Source organism: Pseudophryne corroboree, chromosome 9 (assembly GCF_028390025.1).
Source record: "Pseudophryne corroboree isolate aPseCor3 chromosome 9, aPseCor3.hap2, whole genome shotgun sequence".
NCBI classification, from domain to species: Eukaryota; Metazoa; Chordata; class Amphibia; order Anura; family Myobatrachidae; genus Pseudophryne; species Pseudophryne corroboree.
The window spans coordinates 460,542,958-460,558,503 of record NC_086452.1 but is presented as its reverse complement, the minus strand read 5'-3'; the positions used below and the strand labels follow the sequence as shown (position 1 = coordinate 460,558,503).

Genomic DNA, 15,546 nt, shown 5'->3' with positions numbered 1-15,546 from the left:
ACACAGCACAGGCAGCACAGAACACAGCACAAGCAGCACAGAACACAGCACAAGCAGCACAGAACACAGCACAAGCAGCACAGAACACAGCACAGAACAGAACACAGAACAAGCAGCACAGGACACAGCACAAGCAGCACAGAACACAGCACAGGCAGCACAGGACACAGCACAGGCAGCACAGAACACAGCACAGGCAGCACAGAACACAGCACAAGCAGCACAGAACACAGCACAAGCAGCACAGAACACAGCACAAGCAGCACAGAACACAGCACAGAACAGAACACAGCACAGAACAGAACACAGAACAAGCAGCACAGGACACAGCACAAGCAGCACAGGACACAGCACAAGCAGCACAGAACACAGCACAAGCAGCACAGAACACAGCACAAGCAGCACAGGACGCGGCACAAGCAGCACAGAACACAGCACAGGCAGCACAGAACACAGCACAGAACAGCACGCCCTAAATCACTTGTGTGACTCATCGCAGGCGTAGGACATAAATTACATTTCCTAGAATGCCGTCATTAATAGAGCAAACAAATGCCAGATGTTATATAGAAAAAGGTTTACTGACAAAACGACTTCTGTTACACAAAAAGGATCTAAATTCACCAAATCTGTTTAAAAAAAATAACACTAGTGGCTCAGAGCTTTATGTCACACACAGCAAATAAAACAAAGGTATGAAAAAAGTCTCTTTAAAAAGGTAAAATAATAAGAAGGAAGAAAGAAAATCCCCAATTTTTCATTTCAATTAAATCTATCCTAAACTGTAACAGGTTTCTTACATTGACCTTCATTTTGGTGGCATGTAAATATGTTGCAGGTCACCAGCTCTTACAACACACACACAAAATACACAATACACATTATTCACCAAACCCGCTGGACACCGTATGCATTGTCCAACAAAGTCCTGCATTGGCGTAGGATACAGCTGTAACTCAGAGAGGAATTCTGTAGGTGTAGGTGTGCACAATATCACAGTTGTTAAAGAAGGGGGGGGGGGGGGGGGGGACACTAGTATTTAAAAATGATCTTGTGTAGCTGCGGCAAGAGGCGGCGGTCACAGAATGACGCAGCAGCAGGTGTCGGGATAGTTCTTGGTCTCCACCTTGTTCTCCTTGCCATAGACGTAGTAGCTGCAGTTCTTCCCCTTCCAGGTGTACTCCACCTTGTTGAGAGGCAGCCACTCAATGGATTGTCTCTGCGGGGGTAGAGAAGGAGGAGTTGTATGACTTATATTATCAATTGGAACAGCGGTATGGGATGCAATCAATTTGCCGGGTGCTGGTATCCCAGCGGTCAGAATACCGACGCCGGAGTCCCAACAGCTAACAATGCAGACAGCCGGAATCCCGGCGCACAAGGGACGATAACTCAAACTGTTTAATGCTATGCTAATGTGGACTTGTCCTGCTGCCCAGACCTTTTGGAAAGACATCCAGATTTATATCAGCAGGGATCTTGGAATGCCATTCACAGTCCAAATGTCCGGGCCTTTTGGAATCATTATGCCCCCATCCATAAGTTGTACCCGCTCCAAAGGTTATAGATTACTTATGGCTTGTATAGCTGCTGCATCAAAGAAAACAATATTATCTCAGTGGATAAATTAGGAGCCCGTTTCAATGGGCGGGATGTTATTCCGCCGCAGTTCGGCGACCATGTAGGATGCCGGACGCACTTTTTTTTTTTTTTTTTTTAAAGGGGCATTCATGTACAAGGCAAAAAAAATAAAAAAAAGTCCAAGTTCTGACAGCAAACCACACAGGCGCAGAACTGGGGCAGCATTACATCCCACCCTAGATCTCTCACGTCACCACATTTGGCATATTTGTACCAAATGGATTGGATTGAATGCTCCCTTGATATTAATTCTATCGCTGAAACTTTTACTATTTGGCTTCCTTATCTTATCACTTTGCCATCACATACTAGGGATTATGTATGAAGGCAGTTGGGATGACCAGGGCTGTCTTTTCATATGGGTTCACTGGGCACTTGTCCAAGGGCCCCATGAGTACAAGGGCCCTAGGCTGATAGCCGAGGGTCGCCTTTTTCCAGAGGTTTCAGATTTTTGCAAATCAGCCCTGGGGAACTGGAGATATCTAACTTCAAAGCAGTGGTCCCCATCCAAGCCTGTTACTTGCTATTCCCAGCAAGATATCTCAGGTTATGTCTGACCTAGAGTTTTTTTTAAGAGTACTCTCCAAAAGCTGGGACTCTCCCCTTTCAGTGGACACTGGCAGCTTGTCTCTACTATGCCAAGAACCAGAGATATCAGCCTCCCAGCAGCTGGTCTCTGCTCCAGCTCCACACGCCTGGTATGCAGTTTTATATTTTTGCTGGTAGATTGCTCTGGTTCCTGAACTCTGATCCCCAAGTTCCCAGAACCTCCTGAAAGGTGGGACTCTCTTGTTTTTTTATGTAATTGGAAGCTAAGAAATCTATTTCCAGGAACTGGAGATATCTGCAATCAAGCAATCTGCCCTCCCACCGGAAAATGATGAATATTAAGCCCACTCCACTATCCACCCCTCCCCTGCGTATTAAACATCCCCTACCACCCTGGAAGTCATGTACTGGGGCCCCTTCATTCATCCCAATACCCCCTTCTACAGTTTAGTGTTCTCCCTCCCGCCCCATCTCCCACCATCTGTGCAGTAAAGGAGTAATTAGCAGAATTACTGCTCCAGGTCCTACATGCTGAGCGGAAGATAGAACACCTCCTACTGACCGCAGGACATCAAAGCTGTCACTGATAGCACCCCCCACCTCTAATACTGGAGGATGAGTAGGGGCCCCAGTGTATTGCTTTGCCCAGGGGCCTACACTGCTGTTAAAATGGCCCTGGGGATGACACCAGGGGTTAAAGTGAGCCGGAACGGGGCGGAACTGCGTTCCGTCAGTTCCATTTGGAGACGGAACGCAGTTCCGCCTCCTCTGGCTCACCTCACCCCATGTGTCCCCGGCGCCGCCGCTGCAGCAGCAGGGAGATGACGGGCGCCCGCTGAGATTGTGTTACCAGCGGGCGCCTGTGTCCCTGCACAGCGGCAGCCAGCTCTGTCATTGCGCGCTATGGAAGAGACGTCATGACGTCTCTCCAATAGTGCCGAGGAGCGGACGCTCAGAAGACTGCAGCGGCCGGACACGGAGCGGGGCTTGGTAAGTATGGTGTGTGTTGTCTTTGTCTTTTTTTAATTTGTGTAGCAGCGCATCTGGGGGGGGGGGGGGCGCATTACCACTGGAGGGGGGGCATCAACTAAGGGGGGGGGGGTTATTACTACTGGGGGGCAAACTACTGAGGGGCATCTGCTGGGGGCAAACAACTGGGGGGGGGGCATTACTACTGGGGGGGCATCAACTGAGGGCAAACTACTGGGGGGGCATTACTACTGGTGGGCAAACTACTGAGGGGCATTTACTGGGAGTAAAACAAATGGGGGGAGCATTACTACTGGGGGCAAACTACTGGATTACTACTGGGGGGCATTACTACTGGGGGGCAAACTACTGAGGGGCATCTACTGGGGGCATTACTACTGGGGGCAAACTACAAGGGGGCAAACTAAAGGAGGGCATTACTACTGGGGGCAAACTACAGAGGGGCAACTACTGGGGGCATTACTACTGGGGGACATTACTACTGGGGGGCATCTGCTGGGGGCAAGCTACTGGGGGATAACTACTGGTGGCAAACTACAAGAGGGCATTACTAATGGGGGTGTAACTACAGGGGCTAAACTACTGGGGGCATTACTACTTTGAGGCATTACTACTGGGGGCTAAACTACGAAGGGGCATAACTACAGGGGCTAAACGACTGGGGGCATTACTACAGGCAACATTACTACTGAGGGCTATATTACACGGGCATTACCATTAAGGGCATTACTACTGGGGGCACTGCTATTGCGGGCATTGCATAAGTGGAACCACTACTATGGGCTCTATATAAGGGTCCCTACCACTGTGGGCATTGTATAAGAGGCGCTACTGCTGTGGGCATTATGTGTATTATGGGATGCTACTACTGTGGGCATTATTACTATTGTGTAACACGACCCTTTTTTAGACCACCCACCCTTTTTTGCATTGGCGCCGTGGGGAGGGGGGTGAGTTCCACCACCTCTCTAGGACCACTTTAAGCACTGGATGACACCATGGTATAATATGAAGGTCGCCTCCAGAGAGTCCTCCCTGTTTTAGGTTTATCCCCCTAAAGATTAGATATGGTGACTGACCAACCCTTCCTTTGCTTTCTGTAGTCTGAGCCCTATGGTTATTAGTCACCCATCCTTACTGAGGGTTTTATAACATCTTGGGAGGAATGCCATGGTGCACTAAACTGTTGTATCCCATGTATACTGTGCCAAGTCTACTCTTATTGTCTTGTGTGAGTTTCTCAATAAAAAAAAAAAAAAAACATTTTGGAAAAAAAAAAGTTCAGCAATCTTGAGAAAATAAAAGAAATTTTTTTTAGATTAGTTTCCACTAAAATGGGCAGCAGTACGGGGAAAGAGTATGGGGTTGTATGTATAATACTATAAGTGAGAGCGGTCATCAGTTTTCAAGGCAGTCTGCTACTCTTGTGATGGACACAAGCTCAACCCACACTATACCAGGGCATGAAATACTATTTTTTTTTATTTTTTTATCAGGCAGGTGTATATTTATCAGGCAGGTGTATATTTTTGACTTCCATAAAGTAAACTTTACACTTTCCCTCGAGTTAAACTTTTCCATATCATGATTATTAATTTCTAGCCCCCCTCCGATATAATAAGACATTGTGATAGGTACCAGGGACAGCGCCTCCTACCGCATATACAGTAGAAGTGGAAAAATAGTTTACAGGAAGTGTGGAGAGAACGATGGCCCACCTGCAGCGGGTCAGAGGGTCTAGTGGGTGATGTCTGACATTACTAGGTAGCAGAATAAATGTTCCAGGTGGCCTGCACCTGGAAGGTCACCCGCTGTGATTTGCTGCCCACTGCTATACCCCCTGCCTGTCCAGAGTAACAGCTACTGGGGCCACGTTAAAGAGCCTGAAAAACACATGGAACCATGGAAGATTAAGGGGGGAATTTATCAAAGCTTGGAGAGAGATACAGTAACAACCAATCAGCTCCTAGCTGTCATGTTACAGGCTGTGTTTGGAAAAATGACAATTAGAAGAAGGTTTGAGAAATCTCCCTATTAAATTAATTTCCCCACCATAGGATAGAGACTACAGATTGCTACATGCAATGGGTGTATGCCGGTACGTACCTGCTTCAAGATCCGGCAGGAGGAGATGTATTGAGAGTAATGCTGCTGCACAGCGTTCTGGGACGCCTGGTTAATGGACTGCTCCGGGAAATTCATCAGGGGCGGCACCTTTATATAAATCACACACAGCTAAGAGTTAACGACATCAGCACAGCGGCGTTCTCATCTTGTGTAATTCACACAGGGCTACAGCAGAACATCTGCAAGAATTGCAAAAAGGAGCCCTTCCTGCAGATTCACGATAGGTCTGCACTTACAATGGACCGCCTGGTCAATTGGACAAGGACGAGACGGTCACATGGCATGACCTGTGTGCCACTCCCAGCACAGGGAACCAATCGCATTGTAAGAGCACAGTCTGGTGGATAAATGTGGGTTAATTGTGCACCCGGATGCGGCACAGGTACGGACTACTCACCAACAATTGTTCATCCATGAACAGTTTCTCTCCAGACACTTTCTTGAAGAGGTCGGTCGGGAAGTCCGAGTGGTGGTCGGGTATGAATTCAAAAAGGTTATTCTTCCTGCAGGAAAATAAGGAGGACTCGCCTTAAGCCCATTGCTGTTCCACATCTTCAGACCCCTGTAACGCCCGACTTATCCCTGTTTCCCAAGTCCTCACCATGTTATCGTCAGCTCAATGTAGGTTATAACTTGTCCCTTCCCGCTGCAGGCTGGGCAAGTCTGGACATTTGTCTGATTGCAGGCATTGCATCTGTAAGGATACACAAACATTAAAGGGCATTTATTAAAACAAATAAATAGATTACTAAATTGAAGATAGATCAACCTATTCCGGCCATCACAAGAGGGAACATACATATACTGTAACTAAGTGCACTGTAACGTCCATTCTGAATGCTGCACAGTCCATTTCTGAAAAGCACAGCATTCAGGTCACCATCAGATCACACAAATGAAATTTGGGTTCACCAAGCCTCAAACCTTACAAGATGCCTCTTACCCCTTTGTTCCAGACCCGCTGCAATTGGAGCACTCCTCCCCGGAGCGTGTCCCGGAGCCGTCGCAGTTGCTGCATTTCACCTGTAAACAATAAATATATCTGAATGCAGCGGGTGTAAAGGTTTAGGAATAAAGTGGTCGCCAATAAGGTCAGGAGTATAATATCACAGCCCAGATATGTATCAAACTTTCTAGTCAGTGGAGAAGTGGACAGGTGAAGTTGTTGCCTATAGAAACCAATCACCTTCTAGCTAGCATTTATCAAGAATGCAATCTATAAAATTACAGGTAGAAGCTGATTAGTTGCTATGGGCAACTTCTCCACTTTTTAGTAGGTTTGAGACATCTCCCCCTATGTTTAAGTTTAGGAGTGTTTTTACTCCACAATGGGCCCGATACGGATTTGGAAGTAAAGCAAAAAAAAAAAAAAGCAAGTTACTGAGGACCTGGGCAAAACCAAGCTGCACTGCAAGGGGGGCAGATGTAACATGTGCAGAGAGAGTTAGATTTGGATGGGGCGTTTCCAAACTGAAATCTAAATTGTAGTGTAAAAATAGAGGTGTGTAACATCTGTGGGCTACGTGAAAAAGCAGCCACTATTTACCCTGCACAGAAAAAAATATAAATGTGTATTTGCTCCCCTTGCATTGTAAAATGGTTTTTGTTTTTTTTAAATACAAGTTGCTTACTTTTTTTGCTTTACTTCCAAATGAGAATCAGGCCCTTTCTGCGTTATTGCTGTTGGCGATATTGCCAAGTTGCTATAAAAGGGCTGCTGCCATAGCTGGCTGGAAAAAATGGATTTCTACACACAATGTCTTTTGATACATATGGAGAAGTGGTAATAACCTCTTTTTTGTTTAAAAATTAAAAACCTTCTCATTACTTGAGATATCTTCCCCGAAGTAAGTGACCGCTAATAGCACCATGGTAAACTAGAAGTTTACACTAATACATGTTGAAATTAAGACAGCGCTGGCACATACAGGAAAAAGACAACTGTAGATATTAGAGAGGGTGAAGGGCAAGAGGACAGGAGAAGAAAGTTTGAACATCACCATAGAGGCTAAGAAAGTGGATGAGATCTCCAAGGGAGGAGGTGTAGAGAGAAGAGGACCAACGGGTGAAACTTGCTCAAACTCCTTATCGATATGTATGTTTCTTACAGAAGAAGTACCGTGGCCATTACTTACCTGGCTGTTTCCATTACACGCCTGACAAATAATTTTCCCCTTTCCATTGCACTCTTGGCAGGACTGTAAGACAAGAGGGTAAAGTTAGAACCATCACCCTGTTGCTGCGCGTTTCTCTCTTCCCGTTGTGCGCAGTCTTTATTACCTTCTTGGAAGAGGTGTGAGGAACCGGCATTTTCCGAATTTCATCATTGAAGAGGGTCGGGGGCTGCGCTGGGATCTCCCATGGCTGAGGGGCCGGGCCGTTGGCTGCAGAGTCAATTGCTTGATCTGCATAAAATAAGAAAGAGAATAGCGTACAGCCTAAGACAGAATATGGCAGATCAGGGACGACCGATGCTACCTGTCTCTTCACCTGCCAGTACATGAAACTTCCTATCCCTGCATTATCTTGTGTCTATTTAAATGGTGTGCCTAGACGGTTAGCCTACACCAGTGCCTCTCACAGACGCGGTGCGACACCTCAGTGCAGACATTCCCTACCTCGGTCCTCAATGCACACTAACAGTCTAGGTTTTAGTAATATCGATGCGTAAGAACAGGTGTCTTCATTAGTACTTCAGTTATTTGGATTTAACCATCTGTGCTTAAGCATGGATATCACTAAAACCTAGACTGATAGTGTGCCCTGAAGACCAAGGTTGGGAATGCCTGCCTTAGTGGGCAGCCAATACTGGGCAGCTGGCTAGAACAGGCCTAGATGAAGTTTGTGAGGAGCACCAGAGGTGGCTAGAACAGGCATAGATGAAGTTTGTGAGGAGCACCAGAGGTGGCTAGAACTGGCCTAGATGAAGGTTGTGAGGAGCACCAGAGGTGGCTAGAACAGGCCTAGATGAAGGTTTTGAGGAGCACCAGAGGTGGCTAGAACTGGCCTAGATGAAGGTTGTGAGGAGCAACAGAGGTGGCTAGAACAGGCTTAGATGAAGTTTGTGAGGAGCACCAGATGTGGCTAGAACAGGCCTAGATGAAGGTTGTGAGGAGCAACAGAGGTGGCTAGAACAGCCCTAGATGATGGTTGTGAGGAGCACCAGTGGTGGCTAGAACAGGCCTAGATGAAGGTTTTGAGGAGCACCAGAGGTGGCTAGAACTGGCCTAGATGAAGGTTGTGAGGAGCAACAGAGGTGGCTAGAACAGGCTTAGATGAAGTTTGTGAGGAGCACCAGATGTGGCTAGAACAGGCCTAGATGAAGGTTGTGAGGAGCAACAGAGGTGGCTAGAACAGCCCTAGATGAAGGTTGTGAGGAGCACCAGTGGTGGCTAGAACAGGCCTAGATGAAGGTTGTGAGGAGCATCAGAGGTGGCTTCTACGTACAGGAAGCAACAGATTTTTGAAGCCGTGCAGGCACAGGAAGTAATTCATTTACATAGAGTAACATGAGATTTACTCAAACACATATAATCCCTCCAATGTATTACTAACCGTTTAAGGGTTTAGTCACCCCCTCGCACGCCCGTGACTCGGTGAATGTTTCCAAGCGATACTAGAAATAGAACAAGACACCACAGATAATAATAATAATACAGATACTCTTCTACATAAAAGGACAAGTCACTGTCCTCTAGCTGAAAGCCTGTACGGGAAGCCAGAAGCAGCATAGTTACCCTGTAGGTACTGAAAGGACTGAGCTGGGTAATCTCCATCTCTTGGACTGGTGACGTGCCATAGCAGCATTTGCCGTTGGCGTATTCCAGGAGAGCCTGTTTAGCAGTATCCTTTGAGATGGTTGGAATCCTACAGAGAGGAAAGGATGCGGTTGCAATACTGTAACGCTACCACCACGGCATGTCTCACATGTCTCACGCAACCTAATGATCTTCTCAGGAGGGAACCAGATGGGCTCCGAGAGGGGACAATGTCTAACATTTACTACTGGCTATTACTCCTAATTACCCATAGAGCCTAGTCAGGGCTGCCATCAGAAATTATGGGGCCCAGGACTGACCAAATAGACAGGGCCCCTCCCACCCAAAAAAAGGATTCTGCCGCTCTGCTCCACCCCTATGTGATGTCATACATTGTGACGTTACATATAGGTGGAGTGTTGCGGACCTACAGGAACGGTTTACAGAGAGCTGATGCGCAGATAAGGCTTGTTTTAAGAAGTCCTCCTTGTACATCAGACTGCTGTTTATTCTCAGACTGGTGGAGCTCTACCAGTATTGGCGACAGGAGCCAGGGGTGGGCCCCCCTCTCTCTGTAAGGGCCCGGGACACCAGTCCCCACAGTTCCCCCCAAGTGGCTGCCCTGAGCCTAGTAGCTGGTTCCTCCCACTGAATGTCCTACCGGCATGTAAAATGTTACAATAAAACAAACTACTCTATTAAGCTAAAATACAGGAACATTATTCAGTACATATATACTTCTACCTCAGGACACTAGTACTAGCGCGACCTGATGGCAAACCTCTGTACCATTTGGACAGAATGCAGTGAATTAGGCCACCGGGAATTATGCCGGCCATACAGTAAGATAAGACATCATTAAAGTCTGTAAATCACCAGAAACTTCAGGTAGTTCCCATTTGTAACACGTTATAAAAGAGCCTACAACCTAAAAGCCCCTTTCTAGGGTGACAGAGACCCCGGTGGCAGCTTCATGGCCTCAGTACATCGAACCTACTTGCTATAAGCATTCTGTGGCATGGTCCTAAAAAAGGGAAATTAGTTTAATCTTCATGGAAAAAGCAGGTACGAGAGCTACTTACGTCCAGTCATTGCTTGCAGGTGGGGGCACGGCTCCAGGTCCTGGCCCAATAATGGGTGGAGGTGGCAGAAATTTTCCATCTGCAAAGAAACACAGTCAATCATGGCTGATGCACAATATATGCAACGTGTAACCTAATTAGCTACAGCTACGGTCATTATGCAAATGCAAACTGGCGACACCGTCGCGGACATCGCAAGTCATATGTGGGGTAGGAAACAATCAGCGGCGTTCAAGATAGTCTTCCAAGGGGTAAAATTAGAAGTTACAGGGTGCAATTCAGTCTTGCTGTGGAGCCAAGCTTTGTGCACACCGGGGGGTTGATTTATCACATCTCGGATAGCGATAAAGTGTGGAGAGGTGATGTACCAGCCAATCAGCTTCTAACTTTTATTTTTCAAATGCAGCCTGCAAAATGAGAGAAGCTGATTGGCTGGTACATTATCTCTCTCCGAAATTTGAAAGCTCTCCCCCTCAGACGTATAGCGTAAAGAGCACTAACAGATGTATCGCCATATTCCCTCAGAACATGTTGGTAACACCCCCCTCCATCCACTAGAACTGTTTGTGGTCAAGTGCTTATCACCAACCCCCAATCCAGCCGTGATGGCGGTCACTGCACTATGAGGAGGATGACAGATACTCATCTAGCGTAGTACCACACCAGAAGACAACAGTGCGGTATCACAACACATATATCCGAACACTTACTGCTATCACCGCCGGCCATGCCTTCGTAGCCAGGGATGCCTGTAAATGGGGGGTAAGGTGCGGTTTGAGGGTCATGGGAATTCGTGTTCACTGTAGGGTAATAAGCTGGAACCATCCCGGGATTTATAGCTGGTGGGTAATTTGCCACTGGAGCCATTGCTAGATTTCCAACCGCTAAGAACAGAGAAGAATGACATACAAGCATTAACACCGGGGCTACAGAGGCCATGGGGAGGCCAAGAGCAAGTAACAAAATAAAACATGGACTACAACTCTCAGCATGCTTGAGGAGGAATGAAGATAGAGCACACCTGTTCTCAACCTGGGTTACTGGTATCACCAGGGGTAATAGCTGTCATGGTGGGACTTCCATGTGATAATTAGACACCCGGGAAAGCTGCATATGGGGGATATCTAGCCCCATTCATCACAGTACGTCAAGCTTATGCGGTCTATAGTTTGAGTGTCAATTTACACAATTTCATCAATTGTAATATGCGAGAACCAGATATATATGTTGTAAAATAGATCACATATGCTGGATTAAATCCATACGACTCCCTAGCTTAACCCCCCACACCCCTAGCCTATCATCTGGGTGACTGGTTCACCGTCAGAAGCCCTGTGGCTCTGAACTGACACAACTTTAAAGGCAGATGTCAGGTGCTGCTAATTAGCCCTGTCCATGCCTTACCACTGACCCTTGAAAAACCTGGACTGGATCTTATTACACCATGCTGTTTATTGCTCCATCTCTGCACAAACCTGCTGCTCCACATTAACCTCATGGGAAAGCACGCTGTCCCTGCCACAATGTATATACACACACGATTCATTCCATAGTTGTGCGTTTGTTTTAGATCTTGTTCATATAAAATGTATTGTTGTGACACCTAAACTTTATAATCGAATGGCAATTATAATCATTACAATTATAATCATTATAACGGTATTGCTGTGCAAATGTCGGGGGTATAAAAATAATGCAAGTGGGCTGCCAGGGGTTTATACACTACTATAGCTTATAAGACATTGGTTACAGCTAGTGATCTGGGGATGTGATGTGATGCGAATATATATATATATATATATATATATACACACTATATACTCCTTCCTCTTTTACTCCCTACGCAGCGGGTACTTTGTGCAACCACAAAACAGGATCTTTCTCTACTAATTACTAAGTGTCGCCATCCAGGATACCAGCACCTTCGTTAGCCTTTATGGGTAAAGCTGATACCTTTTACACGTACGGAATCATTGATCATCCTCTGTGTTATCGTTGCAAATTAAAATATCAGTTTTTCTTCCTTCCTATCCGCCGTACACCGTAAATTAAGACATTACCTGGGTTCATTGGGTATCCGGGCTGGTACTGATGACCCATCGGTCCATAATTTGACGTTTCCATGGTTCTATTTCATTAAAAAAGAAAATAAACAGGTAATGTTGTATTAGAAGAAGGAGAAGAAACAAAGTAACAAAAGCAAACTCAGTGATTGTAGCTCTGCAGCAAGCGTTACACGGAAGATGAGAGTATAATCAGAGCCCTATTTACTAAAGCAGGGTTCCCAACCACTCAAGGCACACTAACAGTCCAGGTTTTAAGGATAGAAATACTTGAGCACATGTGACCTAATTAGCACCTCGGTTATTTTGATGTAAGCTTCTGTGCTCAAGCGTGGATATCACTAACACCTGCACCGTTAGTCTTGAGGACAGAAGTCTGGAAACGGAGATGTACGAAGCCTTAGAGAGTGATAAATTTCACTGTGATAAAAGCCAACCAATCAGCTCCTAACTCCATGTTACAGGCTGGGTTTTAAAAAAGACAGTTAGGAGCTGGTTGGTTGGTATTTTATCTCCGTGTTAATTATCACTTTCCAAGGCTTAGTACATCTGGGACATACCTGTAGAACTAAAGGACGAAGGTCCTCCTGCCAGTGAAAACAAAAAGTGTTTTGTTTCTTATTAAGTTAATGGATGCGAAAGCCCAAATCTGTCCTTTCAGTTCCACTGCTAGCTGGCACACATAAGCGGAAGTCCATACATGCCTTGTGAGGAAGCGAGTTAACCCTCACCACTCCAGGACATTATGGCTGAGGTAACAACGTACTGTTACAGTGTGTCAGCAGTAGGCATGGATTTATTGTAAACCTCTCCGCTGCAAGTACTGGTGTCAGCGAGCGGTTGTTTTGTAACTATTATGGGGGCCCACTGTCATCAATGGTAAATAGACCCATCACAATTATAATGGCATACCTTCCATAACATTAACGATTGCTATAATAAGATTGTATAGCATAGCATCCTAACTCCTGCCAGTCAGGGTTGGACTGGCCCACAGGGGTACAGGGGAAACTACCGGTGGGCCCTACTGCCTGGGGGCCCACCCACTCCTCTAGGGATCAGGTTCAAGAATGTGCGGTTACTAATCTAGTACATTATCTTGCATACACTACAGTATTTACTGTATATATTTATTTAGGGGACCAACACTTGCAAAATGGTTAGCAAACCAATGTGGTGGCTGGGCACGCCCCCTCTAGAGACTGGGACACCCCTAAACATGGGCCCCTACCACTGCATTCCCCCGTGGGCCCTACATTCCCCAGTCCGACACTGCAGCCAGTACAGGGAACATACGTGCATATATTGTGTCTGACACACAGCTGAATTTATACATACAGCATTAGCCAAGTTGCAAGAAACTAATTTGCACTGCACATGGGGGGTCATTCCGAGTTGTTCGCTCGCAAGCGGATTTTAGTAGATTTGCTCATGCTAAGCCGCCGCCTACTGGGAGTGAATCTTAGCATCTTAAAATTGCGAACGATGTATTCGCAATATTGCGATTACACACCTCGTAGCAGTTTCTGAGTAGCTCCAGACTTACTCGGCATCTGCGATCAGTTCAGTGCTTGTCGTTCCTGGTTTGACGTCACAAACACACCCAGCGTTCGCCCAGACACTCCCCCGTTTCTCCGGCCACTCCTGCGTTTTTTCCGGAAACTGTAGCGTTTTCCCCACACGCCCATAAAACGGCCTGTTTCCGCCCAGTAACACCCACTTCCTGTCAATCACATTACGATCGCCAGAACGATGAAAAAGCCGTGAGTAAAATTCCTAACTGCATAGCAAATTTACTTGGCGCAGTCGCAGTGCGGACATTGCGCATGCGCATTAAGCGGAAAATCGATGCGATGCGAAGATTTTTACCGAGCGAACAACTCGGAATGACCCCCATGGCCAGAAAGAGAACACAGGTGTGTACACCAATGCAGACGTGTGTACCCGGCGGGGAGAGAAGGGGGATGCAGAAGTGGCCTAGTGCTGTTTGGGTGTAGACAGTAACGGACCTACATTGAAACTAACGAAGCTTAAGCTTCAGGGCCCCTAATCCCAGAAGGGCCTGGCTGCACTCATCTCACTTGTACATTTTAATACCAAAAATCTGATTTTCAGCCGTTGTTTTTATGCACTGTATGGTAACAACACGTCACCAATATCACCATGATGACAGCCAGGCTTCTAGCCGCTATTATAGCTTGGACGCAAGTCGCTTAGTACCGCGGGAGCTACTGGGAGTTGTAGTCCAGCTCTATGATTTGCGCTCTGTAAATAGTCGGGAATTGTAGTTTAGGATGGATACACGCTTAACGCTATTTACAGAGCGCAAATCACAGAGCTGGACTACAACTCCCAGCAGCTCCTGGATCAATGTTGCCCTATTGTTGCTGGTTGCGAAGGGGGCCCCCCATAACAGTTAAAGCTTCAGAGTCCCAAAAATGTAGTTCCACCACTGGGTGTAGAAGCAAACGCATCTCAACACATGTACATGGGAGTATACGCCAATGATGGCGCACATGCTGCGGAGTAAGAGTGGATGCATGTATACAGACGTATAGCTCTGCATATGGGTGGAGATAGACTATTTTGGTACATTTGTGTGTGGGGGGGGAGTGGGGGAATTTACACTTAAACTGGTTACAGATTAGACAATGTACAAATGACGTGCTGGTCATCCCGATTTCCCTTGAATTCCCAAACGATAATAAGAATTTACTTACCGATAATTCTATTTCTCGTAGTCCGTAGTGGATGCTGGGAACTCCGTAAGGACCATGGGGAATAGCGGCTCCGCAGGAGACTGGGCACAAAAGTAAAGCTTTGGGACTACCTGGTGTGCACTGGCTCCTCCCCCTATGACCCTCCTCCAAGCCTCAGTTAGGTACTGTGCCCGGACGAGCGTACACAATAAGGAAGGATTTTGAATCCCGGGTAAGACTCATACCAGCCACACCAATCACACTGTACAACCTGTGATCTGAACCCAGTTAACAGCATGATAACAGAGGAGCCTCTGGATAGATGGCTCACAACAACAATAACCCGATTTAGTTAACAATAACTATGTACAAGTATTGCAGACAATCCGCACTTGGGATGGGCGCCCAGCATCCACTACGGACTACGAGAAATAGAATTATCGGTAAGTAAATTCTTATTTTCTCTGACGTCCTAGTGGATGCTGGGAACTCCGTAAGGACCATGGGGATTATACCAAAGCTCCCAAACGGGCGGGAGAGTGCGGATGACTCTGCAGCACCGAATGAGAGAACTCCAGGTCAGTGGCGGAACAAGCAAGCGGTGGGCCCAGGTGCGACAAAATGCTTTGGGCCCCCC

The 15,546-nt window shown here is 46.6% G+C and overlaps 1 protein-coding gene across 1 annotated transcript in view; it reads right to left on the bottom strand.

The window, feature by feature from the left end:
* Positions 1–562: 562 nt before the first annotated feature.
* The window catches only part of LOC134958581 (protein SSUH2 homolog), a 40,604-nt gene continuing 25,620 nt past the window's right edge, over positions 563–15,546 (bottom strand). Inside the window, exons 2-13 of the mRNA XM_063941278.1 lie at positions 12,208–12,275; positions 10,858–11,031; positions 10,148–10,226; positions 9,045–9,174; positions 8,863–8,923; positions 7,588–7,712; positions 7,443–7,505; positions 6,251–6,330; positions 5,909–6,001; positions 5,705–5,810; positions 5,287–5,394; positions 563–1,219 (exon numbers count right to left, since the gene is read on the bottom strand). Of these exons, the coding sequence (XP_063797348.1) occupies positions 1,079–1,219; positions 5,287–5,394; positions 5,705–5,810; positions 5,909–6,001; positions 6,251–6,330; positions 7,443–7,505; positions 7,588–7,712; positions 8,863–8,923; positions 9,045–9,174; positions 10,148–10,226; positions 10,858–11,031; positions 12,208–12,271 (1,224 nt within the window). The 5' untranslated portion in view covers positions 12,272–12,275 and the 3' untranslated portion in view covers positions 563–1,078. The remainder of the gene's footprint in view (positions 1,220–5,286; positions 5,395–5,704; positions 5,811–5,908; positions 6,002–6,250; positions 6,331–7,442; positions 7,506–7,587; positions 7,713–8,862; positions 8,924–9,044; positions 9,175–10,147; positions 10,227–10,857; positions 11,032–12,207; positions 12,276–15,546) is intronic.